The 23261-nt window shown below is 37.6% G+C and overlaps 1 protein-coding gene across 1 annotated transcript in view; it reads right to left on the bottom strand.

Annotated features, from left to right (window-relative positions):
* LOC124863112 (voltage-dependent T-type calcium channel subunit alpha-1I-like) overlaps positions 1–23261 on the bottom strand; it is a 127298-nt gene that overhangs the window by 37072 nt on the left and 66965 nt on the right. Inside the window, exons 9-23 of the mRNA XM_047357361.1 lie at positions 19816–19967; positions 19308–19493; positions 18203–18320; positions 17948–18103; positions 17731–17821; positions 16563–16717; positions 14616–15308; positions 13991–14091; positions 11633–11756; positions 10318–10386; positions 5017–5195; positions 1615–1741; positions 1174–1299; positions 979–1068; positions 641–833 (exon numbers count right to left, since the gene is read on the bottom strand). Of these exons, the coding sequence (XP_047213317.1) occupies positions 641–833; positions 979–1068; positions 1174–1299; positions 1615–1741; positions 5017–5195; positions 10318–10386; positions 11633–11756; positions 13991–14091; positions 14616–15308; positions 16563–16717; positions 17731–17821; positions 17948–18103; positions 18203–18320; positions 19308–19493; positions 19816–19967 (2560 nt within the window). The remainder of the gene's footprint in view (positions 1–640; positions 834–978; positions 1069–1173; positions 1300–1614; positions 1742–5016; positions 5196–10317; positions 10387–11632; positions 11757–13990; positions 14092–14615; positions 15309–16562; positions 16718–17730; positions 17822–17947; positions 18104–18202; positions 18321–19307; positions 19494–19815; positions 19968–23261) is intronic.

The raw sequence follows: 23261 nt of genomic DNA, 5'->3' as shown, positions 1-23261 counted from the left end.
CAAAACAATATTAACTTTGAATCAGGCTAATTGAAATGCTTGTTGTTACAATAATGTTAATATTCAAAAGTGACATTTAGTCAAACTTTGGACCAAGTATTAAATGAGCGGAGAAAAAAATACAGTGCTATGAATAGCTATTAATGCCTCTTGAATTTTTTTCAGATTTTGTCATGCAGCTGCAACAAAATGCCATATATTTCTCTGGGATTTTAAATCATAGTCCAAACTTAGTAGCACATACAAAAACAACATTAATATAATAATATTTCATTTTGTGAGTTCAAAAGAATATGATACATAGTTTTATTTATTTATTCTTTTACAAATAAAAACCTGAAAAGGTGGTGTGTATTTGTGAAAAAAACTTCATGAGCAAATAGAGAATAAAAAACATCATAAAGACCAAGGAACATGCCAAACAGGGATAAAGTGGCAGACAAGCTTAAAGCAGGATTAGAATATAAAACAATATTCTAAGCATTAAACATCTTCCAAAGCACTGTTCAACCCATCATTAAGAAAAGAATAAGGCACTACTGTAAACCATCCAAGACAAGGCCGACAGGTTAATAATTTAACCTCCAGCTATCAGTTGTCATTGCTGTTATTGCCTATTAAACTCAGTCATCTCACTTACTCCTCCTCTTTTTTTCCATCCGCCGTTGTCGCTTCTCTTCACGTCTCTTGGCCTCCTCCACCTCCTGATGCTGGCGACACTTGTGGAAGTTTTCCACCACCACGCCAACGAACATGTTGAGGACAAAGAAGCTGACAATGAGGAGGAAGGAGATGAAATATAGAAGCATCCATGGGTTGTTGTTGGTTATCGGCTAAAGTTGGAGTGGTTGAAGGATTTTATGTAGGTTGATGGGGTGGGAAAGAGAGGAAGAAAAAACAGATATCACAAAAGAGGCAGAACATATATTTTTGTCTTTTACATAAAAACCTGTTTGTCATCAGTTAATATAGAAATACCTGTTGGTCAACACCCACTGCATCCAGGCCATGGTACATAATATTTACCCAGCCATCTTTAGAGGCAAGTACGAACAGCGACATCAGAGCCTTGGATAAAAAGTTATTGGAATTTAAACATTTTTCCTTTTTGTAATTTCTTGGATAACAATTCCACTATTTATAACATCTAAAAAGAGCAAATATGATCCCCACCTGTCCTAAGTTATCAAAGTTGTACTTATGGTGGACCCACTTGTAGTTTGCTTGCAGACAATCAGACTTGTTGGTGATGTTTTTGACATCAGCACCGAGACAGTAGAAAAATTTGCCTTTAAAAAGCTGCAGAATAAAAGATAAAAAAGTCTTTTCATGTCAACTTATTATTTATGACAGACAGAGAAAGAAGCCATTGGGTGTCACTCTAATGAGCTAAAATAATGAGCCGGTTGAGAAACCCAACAGCCGAAAAGGAGGTCTAAAAGAAAAAAGACAATTAGAGTTTTCTTGAGAGAAAAACACTTTGGAATTAAAGCTGTTTCTCTGTGAAATATTTAAGTCTGTAGTGGTGCTGCGTTCGACACAAACAGATGAGTTCATTAACAATAACCCTCGCAAACAATAAAAGCGTCTACGTTGAAGACCGCTGTTGCCTACCTGTACTCCAAGGATACCAAAGATGATAAAGAACGCACAACAGATGAGGACGATGTTGCCGATAGGTTTGAGGGAAGTGATGAGGGTTTCCACCACCAGCTTCAATCCTGGAGCTCTGCTAATCACCCTAAAAAGAAATGACATTACAATCATACTTTATATCATTTTGTAATAATTCATGTTTTTGGTCAAGTACCTACAAAATTGAACAAATTAGTTGAAATATTGCCCCCCATTGTCCCTCTCCCCAGACACCTTCCCCTCTGGGGAAAGCCCAAGGAGTTCCCAGGCCAGCTGAGAGACATAGTCCTTCCAGCTTATCCTGGGCTTTCCTGTAGGGCTTCTCCTGGAAGGACTTGCCTGAAATACCCCCTCGAGGGACGTGTCCTGTGGGGAGCGGTTTGGAACAAATGTCCAAACCTCAGCTCACTCCTCTAACTGTAAACAAGCAGCGGCTCTTTTCCAAGCTCCTCCTGGATGGCCAAGCTCCTTACCCTATCTTCAAGCAAGTGCTCGTCACCACAATAGATCAGTGGAGTGTCTGCATTACTGCAGGACCCACACGACTTAAAACTTAAACACCTCCACTTGAGGCAAGAACTCTCCTCAAGGTTGGAGGGGGGAAACTGTGGCCTTGGACTTTGAGGATCAGCTCACATATAACATATAATACTAACTAAATTTAAGTCAGTCTACAAAGTAAAACATGGTCAGTTAATAAGGCAGCTCTTCAGACAGAACTGCCATAAAGGCAGGGAATCTTGCTCCAGGAGTGACCTTTTGTGGCTTACACTCCTTGTGGAGGAGTAAGAAACATTTTTCTTACTGATCTTACACAATGTTTAATTTTTAGAGAAACTAAATTTAGGATATGTGGCTGTAGGCCATAATAAATCAAAGTAACAGACATTAACATAAATTAACATACATATAACATTGAAATATATCAGTGAGTATGAGTTTCATTTATTAAACTGAGTTACCAAAATAAATTCATAATTTGATGGTATTTTAGTTTGTTGACATGCACATGTAATCCACATTCATCAGTCTGTCTTTAAGTTTCCATTTGGCTTTAAGTGAATATTAATGGTCAGATAAGTAAACATCGAAAGACCATAGAAAACATGATAACATAGCAATAAATCAAAACTTGAGAGTACATCAAGCAATGGACTGTATTAATTATTGAGTTTTTTTATGTTTATCTAATAGTTTAATTAATTGTTAAACATTTTTTGTTAGAAACATAGTCATATTCAATAAATTAGAATATTACTGAAAAGTTAATTTATTTAAGTGACTCAATTCACAAAGTAAAACACATTAAATAGACTATTTACCCACAGACTAATGTTTTAAAGCCTGTATGCTTTTTAATTTTGATGATTTCTCACTCACTAATAAAAAGAATACATTTAAGATTAGAATATTAGATCAGACCACTAAAAAAGTTAAATTTTTAATGCAGAAATGTGGACTTAATGAAAAGTATGTTTAAAACCTGCTAAAAGGTTGCTATTTAGAATTTTAATCCGACAAACTAGCCTCATTGGAATGTATATTCTGATTTTTGAATATGACACATACAGGTCCTTCTCAAAATATTAGCATATTGTGATAAAGTTCATTATTTTCCATAATGTCATGATGAAAATTTAACATTCATATATTTTAGATTCATTGCACACTAACTGAAATATTTCAGGTCTTTTATTGTCTTAATACGGATGATTTTGGTATACAGCTCATGAAAACCCAAAATTCCTATCTCACAGAATTAGCATATCATTACAAGGGTCTCTAAACGAGCTATGAACCTAATCATCTGAATCAACGAGTTAACTCTAAACACCTGCAAAAGATTCCTGAGGCCTTTAAAACTCCCAGCCTGGTTCATCACTCAAAACCCCAATCATGGGTAAGACTGCCGACCTGACTGCTGTCCAGAAGGCCACTATTGACACCCTCAAGCAAGAGGGTAAGACACAGAAAGAAATTTCTGAACGAATAGGCTGTTCCCAGAGTGCTGTATCAAGGCACCTCAGTGGGAAGTCTGTGGGAAGGAAAAAGTGTGGCAGAAAACGCTGCACAACGAGAAGAGGTGACCGGACCCTCAGGAAGATTGTGGAGAAGGGCCGATTCCAGACCTTGGGGGACCTGCGGAAGCAGTGGACTGAGTCTGGAGTAGAAACATCCAGAGCCACCGTGCACAGGCGTGTGTAGGAAATGGGCTACATGTGCCGCATTCCCCAGGTCAAGCCACTTTTGAACCAGAAACAGCGGCAGAAGCGCCTGACCTGGGCTACAGAGAAGCAGCACTGGACTGTTGCTCAGTGGTCCAAAGTACTTTTTTCAGATGAAAGCAAATTCTGCATGTCATTCGGAAATCAAGGTGCCAGAGTCTGGAGGAAGACTGGGGAGAAGGAAATGCCAAAATGCCAGAAGTCCAGTGTCAAGTACCCACAGTCAGTGATGGTCTGGGGTGCCGTGTCAGCTGCTGGTGTTGGTCCACTGTGTTTTATCAAGGGCAGGGTCAATGCAGCTAGCTATCAGGAGATTTTGGAGCACTTCATGCTTCCATCTGCTGAAAAGCTTTATGGAGATGAAGATTTCATTTTTCAGCACGACCTGGCACCTGCTCACAGTGCTAAAACCACTGGTAAATGGTTTACTGACCATGGTATCACTGTGCTCAATTGGCCTGCCAACTCTCCTGACCTGAACCCCATAGAGAATCTGTGGGATATTGTGAAGAGAACGTTGAGAGACTCAAGACCCAACACTCTGGATGAGCTAAAGGCCGCTATCGAAGCATCCTGTGCCTCCATAAGACCTCAGCAGAGCCACAGGCTGATTGCCTCCATGCCAAGCCGCATTGAAGCAGTCATTTCTGCAAAAGGATTCCCGACCAAGTATTGAGTGCATAACTGTACATGATTATTTGAAGGTTGATGTTTTTTGTATTAAAAACACTTTTCTTTTATTGGTCGGATGAAATATGCTAATTTTGTGAGATAGGAATTTTGGGTTTTCATGAGCTGTATGCCAAAATCATCCGTATTAAGACAATAAAAGACCTGAAATATTTCAGTTAGTGTGCAATGAATCTAAAATATATGAATGTTAAATTTTCATCATGACATAATGGAAAATAATGAACTTTATCACAATATGCTAATATTTTGAGAAGGACCTGTATCTAATAATGAAGCAGGTACCAGGTTATATTGCTTCTTGTAGTGCAACAATGTTAATGTTTTGCCAGAATTGCCATTTTCAATCAACTAAAATACACACCAACATACACCTACTTTAAGACAAGTACAATATTATAATTAATATCAAAAATAGTGTGACACTACAAATATGATACTTAATGTGCCAGGGCTCAATGTGTACCTGAGGGGACGCAATGTTCGGAGCAGTCTGAGTACTCTGAGAACACCCAAGATTTTCGCTCCTCCAGCCATGGACACAACAATATCAATCAGTGACACAAAAACCAGGAATCCATCCAAAACGTTCCAGCTGCTCCGCAGATAAGCCTGTTCACCCATGTACAGTCCCATGGAAACCACCTGAGAAGAAATGTGGTAAAGGAATATGTTAAGAACATGCACTTGGTATATCAAGGTAGTTTGAACAGAAATTACAGAAAGTTGTAGATTGTCTGCTTCAGACCAAGTTTTATAAATATGCAACCAAATATTATCGGTTTCAACTGTATTTTTTCTTTTTTTAAATGGTGACTGAAATATCTGAGGGCCATCTGTCATTTTGACAGATTGTAATTCACACCCCAGACCACTTGGTCAGGACTTAGTAAATTAATTAGCTGTTTTTGCCTACTGATGGTGAGTGCTTGCCGGGATCAGGAAACCCCCCGTTTGGAGAGTCTTGCTGACTTTTGATTAATTCAATTGAAGAAATTTTAAAACTTTGCCTGAAGTGGAGCTTGTAATTCCAGTCTATAGTGAGCCGGCAGAGCGCTGATCCAGCCTCCAGAAAAACGCGAATCTAACTATGTGCTCCACTAACCAGCCTGAGATCACGTGACGCCAAGTCGCTGATGTAAATTCGTATTCTCATAGAAAAGAAATCGCATTCACAAACTGTTATAGCATATTGTATTCATAAAGAATAAAACACAACTGTAAACTTAAACTTTGTGTTTGTAATTTCTTGAAGCTGTAACATTTTATTTTGTATTCTTACAGAGAAAATATACAATACCTCTTTTGGATTTTACTTATGCACAACTATTGACTAATATGCACACATTTCCGTCTTTACATACACATTGTTTTTGACAGCGTTCTTACCCCATACTCCCACCCTTAAAAATAAGCCCAGGCTAAACTGCTTGTAAAGATGTGCAGCAAAACAATGGAGATATGTTTTCTAGAGCTCCCCAGGATTTACTGTAATTACAGGTTGCTGCTATTGGCTTGCAGATACATGGTGACAAAGTGCCATACAACATAGTACAAATGTTCATTTATCCCCGTTAGTGTCAACTGACTCATTAATAATTTCATCAGATAAGCCCAAGTATATACTGCAGTAGCCTATGTTTGCCATGGGTGTTATTTTTGTATTTCTGTCAGTTGTATTTGTACTTTTCTTTGCCTTTGTTCTTTCCTGGCTGAAAAACAAATTGCCCCTTGGGGACAGTAAAGTTTATCTTGCATTATTTGCTGTTATTTCAGCTTTTAACCTTGTTCTCTCTTTTCTCTTCCTAGAAGCTACACCTGGCCTGGCTCTGTCTGCCTGTGACACCCTCTACCGATGATCCACATAGCCATGTCTTTTAGTGTTTAACCCTTTCTCTCTCCTAGACATGGAAATTGACTGAGCTTTTACTGTAACTAATTATATGTGCTCTCTTTCAAACTCTAACCTTGAAAACTGGGTCAGAGTTTATCTGTTCTTTCTTTCTAGGTGAAACGACTAAAGGAGCTACATCCATTAACATTTACTTTTCCTTCCCATAGAAAGTACTCCTGGATCAGTGCTTCTTTGTTCTTTTTGTGTCTCTGCTCTGTTCTCTCAAACCCCCAGTCGGTCGTGGCAGATGGCCGCTCACACTGAGCCTGGTTCTGCGGGAGGTTTCTTCCTGTTAAAAGGGAGTTTTTCCTCTCCACTGTCGCTACATGCATGCTCAGTATGAGGGATTGCTGCAAAGTCAACACCAGTGACAGTCCACTGTCTCTACATGCTCATCCGGGAGGAGGGAATGCTGCAAGTCACTGACTGGATGCAATCTGCTGGGTTTCCTTAGATAGAAAAACGTTTTATCCAATTTGAATAAAAAGCTAACTTCGACTGCACTGTTCAATTGTTAGGATTAATTGGAATGTATGTACATGACTGTTGTGAAGTGCCTTGAGACAACATGTGTTGTGAATTGGCGCTATATAAATAAAACTGAATTGAATTGAATTGAATCTTGATCTTGATGTCTGCTTAAGCAAAAATCTGACATTTGAAGCTGTTTGCCAAGTGTTCAGTAAAGCTTTGACAGACCATGAGGGTATTGTGTGCAAACATCAAAATGGTTGAAATATCAGTGCCTAGGAAACATCTAAAGTCTGAATACCAAAAGTTTAAACTGATTTTAATCATAAAAAGGGACCTGAATTCATAACAAGCTTTTAGTTTTTGCAGTTTATGTCAATACGTTTTAAACTACAACTACTGTATACATTTCAACTGTATGCCAAATTATTAGTTTCTAAGTTTTTGCTAGTCATCTTAGTATTGCTAAAATTCTTTTCAAACATTTATTTCAAACTGTTATTGTTGGTATTTCCAATAAATTCCACATAGGAAGCAGGATAAATGTAAACTTTATGACAGCCTGGAAACAAAATATTGATTAAGGTTGGCTCTTTGTAACTACTTCAAACTTTGGTATGCTGAGGAAAGTGAATCTTCACCTATGCATACCGTATAATGAGGTAAAGGAAAATTATCATCTGGCTATTGCTGCGAAATCTGAACGGTATTTGCATAAATACCATTGCAGGCCCGCATTTGTGTAGAATACGTACCGTTTTAATTTCTGGACATGTCCAAAGAATCCATGGCAGGTTGGATGATTAGGTATACTACAGTATCAAATGTGCAGAAAGGAAATATTGAAATGCTATTTACTGAATTGCACTTAATTTCCCTCAGGTTATAAAGTAAGGAATCTTGGTGTTATTTTTGACCAGGACATGTAATTTAAATTCCATATTAAGCAAGTGTGTAGGATTTCCTTCTTTCACCTCTGGAATATTGCTGAAATTAGACATATCCTTTCCAGGAGTGATACTGACAAACTAGTCCATATATTTGTTACTTCAAGGCTGAACTATTGTAATTCGTCACTATCAGAAAGTCCACACATCCTTCTAACATATAAGGCCCTCAATAATCAAGCTACTCCTGGATCAGTGCTTCTGTATTTTTTGTGTGTATGCTCTGTATTCTCAGACCCCCAGTCGGTCAGGCAGATGGCTGCTCTCACTGATCCTGGTTCCGCTGCAGGTTTCTTTCGGTAATAGAAGAGTTTTCCTTTTTGCTGTCACTACATGCATGCTCGATATGAGGGATCACTGCAAAGTCTTCAATACATTGCAAACAACTTTCTACTGTTTCTACATGCCTTTCCAGGAGGAGTGAATGACTTGATGCAATCGGCTCTGTTTAAAAACTTTTTAACCAATGTGAATAATAAACTGAACTTCACTGTAATGTTTGATAACTTGGATCAATTTACAATGTATGTACTTGACTTGAAAACTGTCTGAATGATTTGATTAAATTGACATTTTTTGTATAGTGCCTTGAGACTTACGCATAAAATGTTTGCACCCATGGGATACAATGTTATATTAACAGTTACTGAATGTTTAGACTTTAGTTAAGGATGGTTGTTACGCTTTTTACTGCTTTCTCAGCAAAACAACATTCATACTACTACATAAATTTATGTTAGCAGAAGCTTCAAGCTGTATCAAATCAGTCTGATAATTTTCAAACAACTATGAGACCTGGAAAAGCACAGGAATATACCATCTTATGACTGGCTGTCAAAACAGACAGCCAGTTGAAATATCCATTTACTCACTTTACTTGACTCTTAGAGAAAACTGATAAGCTAATCAACTAATCACAGATAATCCAGACTAATACAGCTGGCAGCCACAACCAGCACAACCTTAATGTGGAATCTGTGAAATGAGCAAGAAATCTAACTGTGTCTTGTAAAACGAAGTAGCGACAACACTATCGGACAAATATAAACAAGCTCAGTTTGACTTGTTTAGATTGTTAAAATCAGCTAAAACTGGTCACTCTTCTGACTAGCTGTTAGAGCTCCGCTGCTCTGATCTATGTTTACTTTTATACATTCTCACTGCAATATAACACATACCTACTACAGGCAACTCAACAGCGCAACGGAACATCACTTCATAATATCTGAACTGTCCCTTAAAGCAACATGTCTTTATATGCCATTAAACCTAAAGGTTCATATAATGGCAACAGTATAATGAGCCAATGCAAATTGGTTCTTTGCTACGTTGTCTGTTATGTGTCGACAAAACATTGGTTCCTCCCTTGAGTTTAAAAGCCTTTTTATGTTCGAATGTCTCCTATGTCAGCATTAAGTGACCTAACAAACAAACAAACAAACATTCCTCTGAAATGTGTCCAGTCCAGGTAAAGTCCAAAGAAAGAGCTTCAGAAAAGACTTGTTTGGAAAGGTTTCTCAGAAGCCACATATAAGAAAATAAGGGGTGACCCAATACCTTTGCAAAGCAACCTACCTATAAATCATATTTATCACCTCTATAGTCTGCAGAAACCATACAAAAATGCAATGTACATCAAACATATTTTTCTAACTCCAATATTTTGCCTGAAGATGCTTTAGGCTGCTGACCAATTCTCGTACTGTTTGTGTTTTTCTTTTTTTGGCTCTATCTTGTAGTCAGCATTCAAACTGATGATAGAATCCTATGGAGAGATTGATGCTACACAAACAAGCCCATCAACACACGTTTTGGAGAAACATGAGGTTCTGAGATACATACAGACTCAAAGGAAGACATGTACTACTCGGCCAGGGGGCTGACAATTCTGTGGCTTCTTGACGGGCTCAGATTGGTTAATAATTAATTGCGGGAGTACATAATTGATGGCCCACTTATGCCATATACTTTCCCAGAGAAAACAGAGACCAGGAACAAAAAAGCGAAGCAGAAGAATCAAAGAAAAGATGGAGAAACAAAAAGTAAGATTTAGAAAAAGATGTGCTGAAGCCCCTAGAGAAGATAAATCATACAAGTAGAGAGAAAAAGGAGAGAGACACAGCATAGAAGGGGAATATCTATCTATCTATCTATATATATATATATATATATATACAGATATATATATACACAGATATATATATATATATATATCTATATATAGATAGATATATATATAGATATATATAAGAGTAGATTGGCCACTAATTAATAACAATACATAACTGCTTCATTCTCCAAAAGAATCTGGGAATTGGCTGTAAGGGAAGGAAGGGAACAGTAGAATATGTTCTGTGTTAGCTCTGATAATGAGTCAATTGTAACAGACTAGTAAAGAGGACATCTCTTCAGAGTCTGCACTGGCAGTAAAGAGAGACAGGTTATAAAATGTTACCTTGAGAGTCATCTCGCTCACAAAGATGGCAGTAAAGATGTAGTTGGAAATCGTGAGAAAGACTCTTTCCTTTATGAACAAAACAGAGAAGGAGAAAGTTGAGTGTCAGAAGCACAACATGGGCCAATCAGGAGTTTTAAAGTTTCTTTACAGCACCTTTTAGACAGTAGCATTCGATTTATTATAAGAATATACTACTATAAGGCAAAAACAAGAGCATTTATGAGCAGATTCTACCCTACACAAAGTATTCACATCCTTGAATTTTTTCACATTTTGTTACATTATAATCACAAATTGCATGTATGTTATTTGAATCATATGTGATATATCAACACAAAATGTGAAATAGTGAAAAAAGCTTTCATGAGTTTTACAATGACATGACTTACAAAAAATCTAAAAAGTGTGGCTTGCATACAGTATGTATTCAGTACTTTGTAGTCATCTTTCTTTCTCTTCCAGCTTTGCCTATTAACAGACTACATTTTGCCAATTCTCCCTTTGCAAAAATAGAATACCAGATGCATACCATCCGTTTATATTCATTTTAAAGCCTAAACGTTCAGTTTTACACTCATATGACCAGAGCACCTTTCTTCACGTTTGCTGTGTCCCCCTTATGACTTTTTATGGCCTTCTTTAAAACATCTTTCGTACTATCCACTCTTCTATAACAGCCTGACTTGTGGATTGCACAATTTATTGTTCTCATCTCAACAAATTCTCCCGTTTGACCTGTGGATGTTTACAGACTATCCAGAGTTACCTTGGCTTTCTTGGCTGCTTAGGCGGAAAACATGTCCTGGTAGGTGTGCAGTTGTACTAAACTCGATTTAAGAGTGATCTGTTGAATTCTCAAAGCTTTTTTTTTTTATAACCTGTTGCATTTTAAACTTTTAGAAAACCTGTCTGCTGTGTTAGTTCTCAATCATTGTGTTTTTGTTCACTAATGTTCTCTAACAAACCTCTGAGGCCTTGACAGCACAGTTGCATTTATGATGAGATTAATTGTTATCTATTTACCAATTAGGTGAAGGCAGTTGATGCCACAGGATTTTTTTAGGGGTATCTGAGTAATGTAAGCTAAATGCATATATACGCCACACGTTTCAGATTTTTGAGGTAAAAATACATTTGAAAACCTTGTATAATTTTCTTTCCTGTTCACATTTATGTGCTCTTTCGCGTTGCTCTTAAATATCTCTTAAAAAAACATTGTAATTGCTGTTTTAAGGTGATCTGAAAAAGAAATTCAAGGGGTATGATTACTTTTATGAGGCAATGCATAGACACACATTTCAAATGGATTTACCAAGCTGCCCTGAAGTATCTTTGGCCTCTCTAGAGCCACTGTGATGCAGTTGGAGAAGATAAAAGCCAACACAACATAGTCGAACAGCTTATGGGCGATGATGGACTGGCACATCTGTCTGAACCTGACAGGGGAAAACAAGATGAAGAACTTTAAAAAGGCATCACAAATGTTTAATGTCCCAATAACGTGCACAAACCTGTGTGCAACTCTCATTCAATCAAAATGAAACCAGTTCATGTGATTGCAGATGGTAGCTCCTTCACATCTCAGTGAGTAAATAGTGTCATTCAGACCCTGTTTACATTGCCCCTAATTCAAAACAAATTACATTAATGCCACTCTAAGAATCCCAGGAGCCCCGAGTACAGAGCTCTGCTGGGAGAACAGAGTTGAGGGATCTGAGAGAAACACACAAAGAAAAGGGGGGAGGGTGGGGAGGAAATGGGACATCCAGTATAAACAGTGAATTTACTTTGAAAAGTGAACATGTGACAGTGCCTACTGCCAAAAAGCAATTAAATATTTTCACTGAAGTGCTTATTGGAAAAGATGATAGGAATGTAAAAACGGGGTAAAATATATTTATTCTAGATAAACATAGAATGTTTTCAGTGTCTTTTACAAAAATATTCACCCATCTAGCCAATGCTTTTATTGCAAATTTTAACATATCACTGTAAGGTCATGCAAATTTCAATAGACTGCCTGCAGGTTTGAATCCAGATGACTTATCTATTGCTGTTTACCAAAAGTAGAAACTTTCTCATTTTTAAAAGAGATGATTGATCAATGCTCTAATGAAGTCACTTTGCTTTTTCACAACATCTGTAATTCCAGACATTTGTTTCAGTACTGTGGAAAGAAACTGCATTTTGAATTTTCAAAGAATGTGGAAACAGACCCCAGAAAAAAAGTACATCAAATACAAACTTTAAATTACAAAGTACTATAACACAAGTTAAGTGAATAAAAGTCATATAGTCAAAAAAAACAAAACAAAACAAAACAAAAAACCTATAAAATGATTCAGAACAATCTACCAAAATTAAGTTGTGTTTGACCTTATTATACATGTTTAGTTCAGACTGATCAACAAAAAAAAAAAAAAAAACACTTATTTGGTCCAAATATAAGTTACTGAGAATTGCGTGTGAAATGAAACTGTCTTTGTGAAAAATTGTGTTGATGAAGACAGGACTACAACGTGGTAAATGCTATGTGTTTTTTAAAAATAACTTTTTCAGTAGTTTGTTTGATCGTTATTATTCTATCCTTTTTTATACCTGAGCAATCCTGGTTTTATTTGTGGGGGCGAGTACAGTGGTCTGCTGTTGGATAAAAACTAAAAGTAAAACAAATAACCATTATTCACATTTGATAGGAGTAAAATTTGTTCCTTTGTCACATTTTTTCTCAACAAAAACAAGAACAGAGGGAGATAAATGGGATTGTTGTAGACTATGTTTGTTATTAATAATAAGAAGAAGAAGAAGAAGAAAAAAAAGAAGAAGAAGAAGAATGGGCTGCACAGTGGCGCAGTTAGTTGTTTCCTTGCAGCAAGAAGTTGCTGGGTTCAACTCCCGGCCGGGGATCTTTCTGCATGGAGTTTGCATGTTCTCCCCGTGCATAAGTAGGTTCTCACCGGGTACTCCGGCTTCCTCCCACAGTCCAAAGACATGCCTGTTAGGTTAACTGGTCAATCTAAATTGCCCTTAGGTGTATGAATGAGTGTGTGCATGGTTGTTTGTGTGTTCCCTTGCGATGGACTGGTGACCTGTCCAGGGTGTACCCCGCCTCCCGCCCATAGATAGGCACCAGCTTCCCCGCAACCCACTATGGAAGAAGTGGTAGAAAATGACTGACGGACTACTAATAATAATAATAATAACAATAGTAATAACAATAATAATAGCATTGCAAAATAGAAACAATTTAGTGAAAAGTTGCATCAGATTTAAGAAAGATACTGTAAGCGATCATGAAACAGTTTCAAATCGACTTGCTCAAAATAACAAAGGTACACCATGCATTTGTTAACCGGCACCTTTTTATATGGGTGGTATGGCTTACTACTCAGGGTGGCATCACATAGAGGGCACCACCAGCACTCCTTGAAAAACTATTATACCAAAAAACGAGCATTTCAATCCTTTTTTAGAGCTATGATCACCTTAGATTGAAGGGTGCTGTCTCATTTGTCAGAAAATTTGACAGAATGTTGTTTGTCTAAAATATTCTCATACTTTCTGAAAAGCTATTGCATTTCTAAAAAAGCAACTTCATTAGGAAACTCACTGCTGTACAAGTGAATCACTATCTTTAAATATCTAAACAGGAAATAAAACAATAACTCACTTGTTCTGTGGGGAGAAAAGAAAGATGGACCAATCTTCTCTTGTTTCACACCAGTCTGGTCTGTATGCTTCCAACATCTTCTGGATTCGGAAGCATAAGCTCTGCAAACAATCACGCACATCATAGTACATAAAGGCACACAGAAACACACACCTAAGAAAAGATACACAAAACTTCACAGAAAGTATGTGTTTAGACTGCATTCTTTTTAAATTATTCACACAAGTGAAACAGTTATGAGGCAACAGTTTGGAGCATCTTCCAACACTACCATCTGCACAGCTCTTTCCCCCTGCTGTCTAAATAGTCCTTCCTAATTAACCTTGTTTTGCTCATACACTGACTTGCTGACAATGAAAACAATGGGACTCCCATGAGAGATTGGTGATTGTGAGTGCATGCACATAAAAAGTTGATAGAAATCAAACACATCTGTGTAAAAAATGGATTGTTTTTGTAAAATCTTGATCTTTAAAATTGGAGTTAACAGTTTGGTTGTTTTAAATCCTAAAACCAGATTCTCCTCATTTGCTCTCTAATGTTTTTCTGTCAGAATATAATTTTTTACAAATAAAATAAGCATTTAAGTTTACTTGTCTTTCCATATAAACAAACAGTAACCTACATATTCAATGTCGTCATCCAGGTCCTCCCTGTCCTTGCTGCGTGTGTTGACCTGGGGGAAGACATCTGTCATCAGGTGGCTCTGGGGGTTTGCCCCTTCAGTCTGCTCCGCCTGGCGCCTTGACGGCGGAAGAAGCAGGTGCGATAGTGGGGACTTCCCATTACAGTCCTGGTGGATTCCTTCCAAGTCTCCACTGGTGCTGATCACAAGCCCTCCAGAGAGGCTCTTCTTCCTGTGGTGACCATAGAGTTTCATGGGAGGCAGAGCGTGGTGTTGCTGTGGGTTTCCAACTGGAGACTGGAGCATGTGGGGGAGCTCTAGAGAGAGGGCTCTGCGGTCCCTACGAGAGGCAAAATAGTCATGGAGCTTCGGATGTGGAGGCTGAAGACAATGAGGAGCAGCTGCAGGAGGAGAGAGAAGGGACTCCTCTTCATCTGGTTGGATATGGTGGTGATGGTGGGGAGATGAGGAGGCACGAGGACCACGGATACGAAGGCTTCCTCCTACCACCCCTCCTAGACCCCCCAAACCATAGCCATAGAAGGGCCTTGCAGAAGTGGGCGTGTAGGCAGGACTAGCAGATGGAGATGAAGAGGAGCAGGGACGTCCCCCGAGACTGCTCCAGCTGGAACGACGGGCCCACAAGTGGTGAGGCAGCGGACGGCCCCAGTTGTGGTAGCTTCGACCTGGGTACTGATAAAGAAAACCTCTGATGCTGATGAATATCTATCATGAATTCCTTAAAAGAACTGTTTGAAAAAACCTCTTATTAGGCCTCATGTTTGAAATATCCCTATAATAGAAATATAAGTGAATGATCACTTTCAAGCTCAATTTGGAAGTGAGAGTAGGATGTGCTGGATATGGTGCAAAATTATGTTCAGCAGCACAAAATTTCTGCTGATATGTTTATTGTGGATATATTTGAATACTGAATTTTCTTCATTAAAATTACATTGAAGATTAGAAAAGCTGAATGAATTAATGCTTCAAATGGTAAACAAAGACACCGCAGGGGCAAAAATATGACGGGGAATTTAAGCAAAATTGTAAAAAAAAAAATGTATACCTGCTTTCTTATTTTACAGGTAGGAGGAAAGACCACTTTTACCTTCTGAAATCAGAAGTATTTTAAACAACCATACCTTTTCTTAAAACTTTCAGGAAAATGGCTATTGTACTCACTACAGTGCTACTGAATGAATCGTCATTGGGAGTCTAACTTATTGCTGACTATTTAGGTAGAACATTAAATAAAAGATTATGACAAGCATGTAAAAAGAGTGCACGGCAGATGTGTGGATCTGTCATATATATTTATACTTAGGAGGTGAGAGCTTTCTAAAACAAACCTATTATTTTATAGTAGGGTGACTATTAAATCAATTTGATCTTCTAAGACATGTTCTTATTGAGCTACCCTAACATCTTCAACTATATTTAAGAAAGAAAGCTAAGAGCTTCAACGCCATAATTGTGCAGGTGTTCTCTCTCTCTTCAACTGATGAACTGGTATAAGTTCCTATTAACAAAACAAAACATTGCATATCTGTAAAGAGATAATTTCTTTCAAGCAGTAAAAGTGTCTTTTAACATGTTAATAATCTTCTGTCTATTTAAAATCAGAGGAAATTTGTCTTTGTTATTGTTTTGTTCATCTATGTTGAAAACAATCAAAGAACATAGCATTACATGATTACTGTTTTAATCCACCATCATTTATCAACATCCAGTTGCTCGAACATTAACATTGGCCAGTATACAAAGAGTTTCATGAATCACTTGTGCAACTTGCCCTATAATCATTTTTAAACCCAAATCTGTGCCAGGTTTGTTAAATGAGGCCAAGAGTAACAAAAATTAAATGTGCCTACATAACACATATATTGTCATTCAGCCAGAAGGGAATGTAATCAATGTTTATGTTTACAACCTTTTTCCACTTACCACAGACCTCTTCTCCACATCGGCTCTGCCGAGAGAAATAACACTGTTCTTTCTGGCGCCAAGAGCAAAGGTCAACCTCTCTCCTGGAAACAGACCAGCAGGCAACAATGACATGTCCAGGTGTCCATTAGGGGTCAGGGTACAGATCTTTGGGTCTGCAAAGAACAGAAAGAAAAGGGGGATGCAAACAAACGGAATCAACAGGGTTGTTAAGTGGAGGTAAGAAGCAAAATAAGATAGATAAGTGGAAAGAAGCTGTCAAAGAGAGAAAGCATGAACATTAAGTACACCTCTTCCTTCTTCTGTTTATATTTTGTCTGTTGCTGCTATGAAAGCAGAGGTCTCTCCATCACTGTACACAATAAATGTCCCAAAACAATGTTATTGCCACCTCCAAGGGGCAGAGGAGGGTTTAATTCACAATAAATTGCCTTTCAGGAGGCAGAAAGAAACTCATATTAGTGAAACAAAGGGATAACTGTCACTAGTTTATCCATTAGTGAACATGGCTTTGGGAGAAATTGCTCTTTAAAAAACAATCCACATGTGCTTTTCTTCCAGGAACACTGACATTTAAAAGTTTACATTCGGACTCAGGAGAACAGTGATGAGACACCATCAGACGCCTCCCTCATGTGCTGCTAAATGTCGCTCTGTGCTGTAGTCTTTGATTGGTTCATTCCTGCTTTTTCAGCAGATCTGAAGGGATATGCAGAGTGGATGCAGAAGAGGAATGAGGTTTGCATTACACAGTTTGTTAAGCTTACATCTTTAGCCTGGGAAAGGTGCTTAGCAAAACTTTACTGTGAAAACTGTAGGGTTTTTTTCCCCTTAGGATATAACCTGCAGTTTTTACATATCTCACCGTGAACATTATGCTCGAATATTATGGAGCCCCTTCACCTATTCATATTTGTAATTATAATTTTACTAATCATACAATTTGAATAAAAACATAGATTTATTTAAGGTTGAGATTGAAGTTTCAGAAGAAATACTTTACAGTGGAAAGTAAAAACAAAAAGCATAAAAACTTGATGCATTGAAGCTGAAGTGATTTTCATTGTAAAGTAATTAGTTTTAGTAATTAGTAACCGTTTAAAGTAACACCTACACTCTCTTGGTAAAATGGTTGCGACGGTGATGAAAATGCTGCAGACATTGATACCTGAGAGGTGCAGGGAGTCTTTTTGCTTTTCATTTTCGTCAAAATTATAGGAAGACCGGTCATCATCCGAATAAGAGCGGTTTGCATCACCCTGTTGAAGGAAGAAGAGACAGAAGCATCAGGAAAATGACACATAAAGTGGAGACTTTAAAAAAAGCAGCAGTTGTTTTTCTTTTTTATTTGATTATTTTTAATGTGTGCTTTGATTCATGATTACCTCTGCTTGGAAGCCTTCAACCAGGATGGCAACAAGTAAATTGAAGAGCACATAGTTTCCAAATGTCATAAGGGCGACAAAGTAAAGAGCAGCACAGGGAGAGGTGGATGCCATGCCATTGTAGAGTACCATGTTCCAGTCCTCCTGAGTTAGAATCTGCAGCAGAGGCAGAGATAATGGAAAGTATTTAGTCTTTTTCTTTGTCCAACAAAAGAAAATGTATAGTATGAATGTGTGGGTTTAAACTACTGTTACCTGAAACACAGTGACGATGGCCCAAAGCAAGGAGTCAAAGTTCTTCCTGTCAGGAACTGTGTCTCCTGCCTCTGTCTTCAAACTGAACTTACAGCCAAATATGTGCATTCCCAAGATACTGCAACATAAAAAGATTGTGTTTTAACTACAAATGAAGATGCAAAGAATATTGTTTTATATTGTAAAAATGGTTTATCAAAGAAAATCCAACAAGGTTTTTGTGTTTTGGACAAGAATAATCCCAGAAAATAGAAATAAACATTGTTATGGTAAACAACATATAACAGAAAGACAACAAGCTAAGAAATATAGGAATGTTATGTTGCCAAACGTCGTAATTATAAACCCAGGCTTAAATTCCCACATAGACCTTCAAACACTGGTAGGATAAATGTCTGTTAGCAAGTGGTTGCTGGACCACACATAATGAATACTCTTAGATGAAAAGAAGCTTATCATGAACTGGAAACTGCTGGAATGCCAGTGTAACAGGCCAAAATTAATTGAGTTGAACATTAATATGGACTGAGGGAGAGTTCTGACCAAAAAGGAACTGCCTGCTCCAAAATCAGCACAGTAAAACTTGTAACTGGCAACCTGGCATCACATAAATATTAAGCTATTGGGAAAAAAGACAAGAAGGATATTAGAAAGAGTCAAGGTGTTACTTTTAAACCAATGAACACCGTGCCATCAGTCATGAATGGTGATGGTCTTATCATAATACGGGTCCGTTTTGTTCACTCAGTAATAAAAAAAGAACCAACGATCTCCAGATTCTTGAAATTCATCTTAAAGAAATAACATTGAAAATGTAATAGCATTGATAGCAATTTTAAGTTTAGACTGCTGAGATTAAAATAGTGCTTCGTGCATCAGTCATGAACTAAGTTTTGACTATTTTTTAAGGTTTGTAGTGATGAGAAAATAGCTATTTTTAGAGTTTCAGACTGTTAACCCTACAGCACATACTGCACACAGTGCCTGTCAAAACTTTAAGCACAGTAATATGATATATGCATTTAAAATTATGTTGACAGTTTTTAGATAGACAACAAGTTAAATTTCCTCATTTTTAAATTCCAAAAAGAAATCATGACATTACCTGAAGATAAAGATGAAGAGCATGAGTAGCATACAGAAGGTGGCCACGTTGTCCATGGTCTTCATCAAGACCACAAGTTGCCGCCTCAGTGCGGGCATGAACCTCACCAGCTTAATGACCCTCAGCAGCCTGAATGTCCTCAGCACTGACAGACCACCATCTGCCTGGCCAATGATCTCACACACACTGGGGTGTGTGTTGCAGAAAGTATGCACAATTAGAGAGAGTGGGAAGATGTGGAAAAATCAAGACAACTGGTAACTATGGGAGTAAAAATGTGCTCTGGTGTTATTTGATTCTATTGTAATGAAATGTAGAACTTCATATATGATTCTTTTTGTTTTGCAATTACATATTTGTTCCATTCAATTCAGTTTCATAACAGAATAAAGCAAAACAATACAGCTTCAGAGATGATAGTGCATCATTGGCATGTGGATCCACTTTAAAAAAATGCATTCTTTACATGCTTGGTCAATCATTTTATTTAATTTGACAAATTACAGACCTGATGATGACAATAATGCCATCAAAGATGTTGTACGGGTTCCTCAAGTACTCAAAGAAGCCAAAAGCTGAGAGCTTTAGGATCATCTCCAGGGTAAACATGCTGGTAAAGACAATGTTACAGATTTCCAGAACATTGGTCAGCTCCTCAGGCTTTGTGGAGGGTGTGTCAGTGCAGGGAAACAGAACCAGAAAAATACAAAGTTAAAAACAGAAAGTCAGTTAAAAGTATTGGGTACAAAATGTAACAATTAAAATACTAAAAAAGCTTGAAGACTATGCCATTTTTCTGGTGCATATGGTGTGATAGACACACTGAACAAGAGAGATAATCATGGTACCTTGCAAAAGCTTTCACACCCATTGAACTTCATGTTTTCTATATATTTTATTGCGATTTTAAATTGAAACAGCTGTTCTGTGAAGCCCTCAGAGATAGAGAACATTAGTGAACAGACAGGACCATGAAGACCAAGGAACACAGCATACAGGTCAGGTTATAAAACAATATCCAGAGTTTTGAACATCTCACTCAGCACTGATGAATCAATCATTCAGCCTACCAAGTCATGGCCGCCCACCTAAACTGACTGGCCAGGGAAAGGGATTAATAACCTGAAAAGAAGCCAAGGTGTCCATTGTGGAGAAGCTGAAAATATCTACAGCTCAGGTGGGAGAACCTGTTAACAAAACTCCAAAAACGTGGCTTTAATAAAAAGGCAGGAGTACAGTCTTTGTTCAAAGAAAGCCATCAGGAATCATATTTAACGTTGACCAAAGACCACAAAAAGGACAAATAAACCTGTGGAAGAAGGTACTCTGGTCAGATGAGATCCAAATTAAAGTTTCTGGTCTAAAAGAAAAACCTTTTGAAGTTGATCAGAGTTGATGGGAAGATGGTTGGAGCTAAATGCAGAGCAATCCTTAAAGAAAGCATGTAAGAGGGTGCAAACGATATGCGTGTGGGGAGGTTCACCTTCAAACAGTACAACAACCCTAAACATACAGTCTGAGCTCCAGCCTAATCATGTGTAAGAATAGGCAATTCAATATCCAGACCTTAATCCAATTGAGAAGCTGCAACAAGTCTTGAATTTGCTGTTCACAAATACTCTCCATCCAGTCTGACTGAGTTTTTGCTGAGTTTCTTTAAAGTACTAAGGGAGCCTGAACACGTAACCACACAAGTCTTTCTTTTTTAATTTGCATGTAATGTGTATATTTTTACCAATAAATGGTGTGTAATTTTATGCTGCTTTATTACAGAAAATCCCATTAAAACATAATAAAGTTATGGGTTGTGAAGGATCAAAATATGGAGACACTCAAGAGATGTGAACACTTTTGGAGGGCACTGCATAAAAACCACACTGCATAAGTAGCAAACCCCAATATCTAAAATGAAGCTGCTTCAGGGCTTATTTCCATTTGTATGTGACTGTGCATGACTAGACGCACTTTATCCCAGCGTGCATATGACTGAATGTTGTGTTTGCACAATATGGATCAGATGCTTTCACTGATACCCCCTGTGAATTTTCAGTTTCAAAGCCAGCAGAAAAAAAAAGGAAGGAGAGCCCTGCCAAAGTTAGCAAACCATGTCAGAGAAACACACATTCTCACCCCTCCCCCAGCTCTAATCTTTTGCCTCAAATCTATCTCCATTCCCCTACTTCTTCTATCCCTTTTTTCTCTCTCCTTTTCTGAGTCTCATTATCAGGCTGACCCATCTCTTGCCAATCGATATCACCCTGTCGATCAGTAGAAAGAGAACAGGAAAGGAATGGAGTGAATTAAGAAGAAGGAGATGAGGAGAAGACAGTGGATGGTGCAGGTGATGACAGGATGGATTAGGAACAAAGGTAAGGAGACAAATAAAACACTTAAAGTTGAATAGAAAACAGTTTGTTAGGAAGCAAAAGAAATATACGTTTATCGCTAAATATGCACAGTTGTGAAAGGTACATCTACAAATACAAAAACAGCACCAGAAAAGCTATTGTAGTAAGAGAGAATTAGGTTGTAAACAGACACACAAATCAAATTGTTATTCCATTAAATTTGCTCTAACCTTCACATATATACAGAATTCCCTCACTCGTCCTAAACATCAACACAGGATGGGAGATTTATTGCTATTGACATAGCCATTATGACTCTTGACATCACAGTTTAACTCAGACAAAATGCCATCATCACTCCCTCCTTAGGCATTCGCCCACCTTCTCTATATGGTATCCTTTTTCTTCTTGCCTTATTACCTTTCATTGCTTAACTCAGTTTCATGCTGTTCTACAATGTTAATTTTAACTTGATCCCTTTGGCCCAGGATTTTTTTTTCCATTCTGTCAAACATATTTCCCAAAAATTATTCCTTCTGTTGTTCTTTTGAAAAGTCCCTAAAAAAGCATGATGTTGCTTTAATGTGTGTGAATAAAACATCCTACTTGAGTGAAAATAAGCAGGCAGTCTTTAAGCTACAGTACATAATTTATGATTGTGACAAGTAAAACACTATAAGTAGATATTGTGATTAATCTAAGCAAAAAAACTGAAAAATACAATTTTGGTGTGAGAGTTAAAAAAATTACTTAGTGGAAAACCAGATTTTAGCTGCCCTTTATTCTTCCTACTCCATGTCAGTGAACACATGCTGCTTGGGGTCAGCCAGCACACACATGCCTGTATTGATGCTGTATTGGATCGGATGTTTCTAATTTTGGCCATATTCCAGATGTGAAAGAAGGAAAACATAGAAACCTGTTTGATAGGGGATTTAAATGACATGTCCTGGTCAAAAAATAACACCAAGATTTTTTTACTTTATTACTGTAGGTCAATTTTAAGGGGTCTACATAAGTTAATTGAATAAGCAGTTTCTTTTTAAAAGACTTCTGAATTGTCTAAATTTAATAGAAGAAAATGTAAGGTCATCGAAGCTTTCATGTCTTCAAGACATGCCTGTAGTCTATCTCACTAGTTGGGCCCATCAGGATGTATGGATAAATAAAGCTGAGTATCATCAGCAAAACAGTGAAAATTTACCCCATGCAGCCAGTTAATTTCTATCTATTGGCAGCATATCTATATACAGGTCCTTCTCAAAATATTAGCATATTGTGATGAAGTTCATTATTTTCCATAATGTCATGATGACAATTTAACATTCATATATTTTAGATTCATTGCACACTAACTGAAATATTTCAGGTCTTTTATTGTCTTAATACGGATGATTTTGGCATACAGCTCATGAAAACCCAAAATTCCTATCTCACAAAATTAGCATATTTCATCCGACCAATAAAAGAAAAGTGTTTTTAATACAAAAAACGTCAACCTTCAAATAATCATGTACAGTTATGCACTCAATACTTGGTCGGGAATCCTTTTGCAGAAATGACTGCTTCAATGCGGCGTGGCATGGAGGCAATCAGCCTGTGGCAC

Source organism: Girardinichthys multiradiatus, chromosome X (genome assembly GCF_021462225.1).
Source record: "Girardinichthys multiradiatus isolate DD_20200921_A chromosome X, DD_fGirMul_XY1, whole genome shotgun sequence".
In the NCBI taxonomy this organism is placed as follows: Eukaryota; Metazoa; Chordata; class Actinopteri; order Cyprinodontiformes; family Goodeidae; genus Girardinichthys; species Girardinichthys multiradiatus.
The sequence above is the reverse complement of the archived record's forward strand: the minus strand, read 5'-3'. Positions and strand labels throughout refer to the sequence as shown.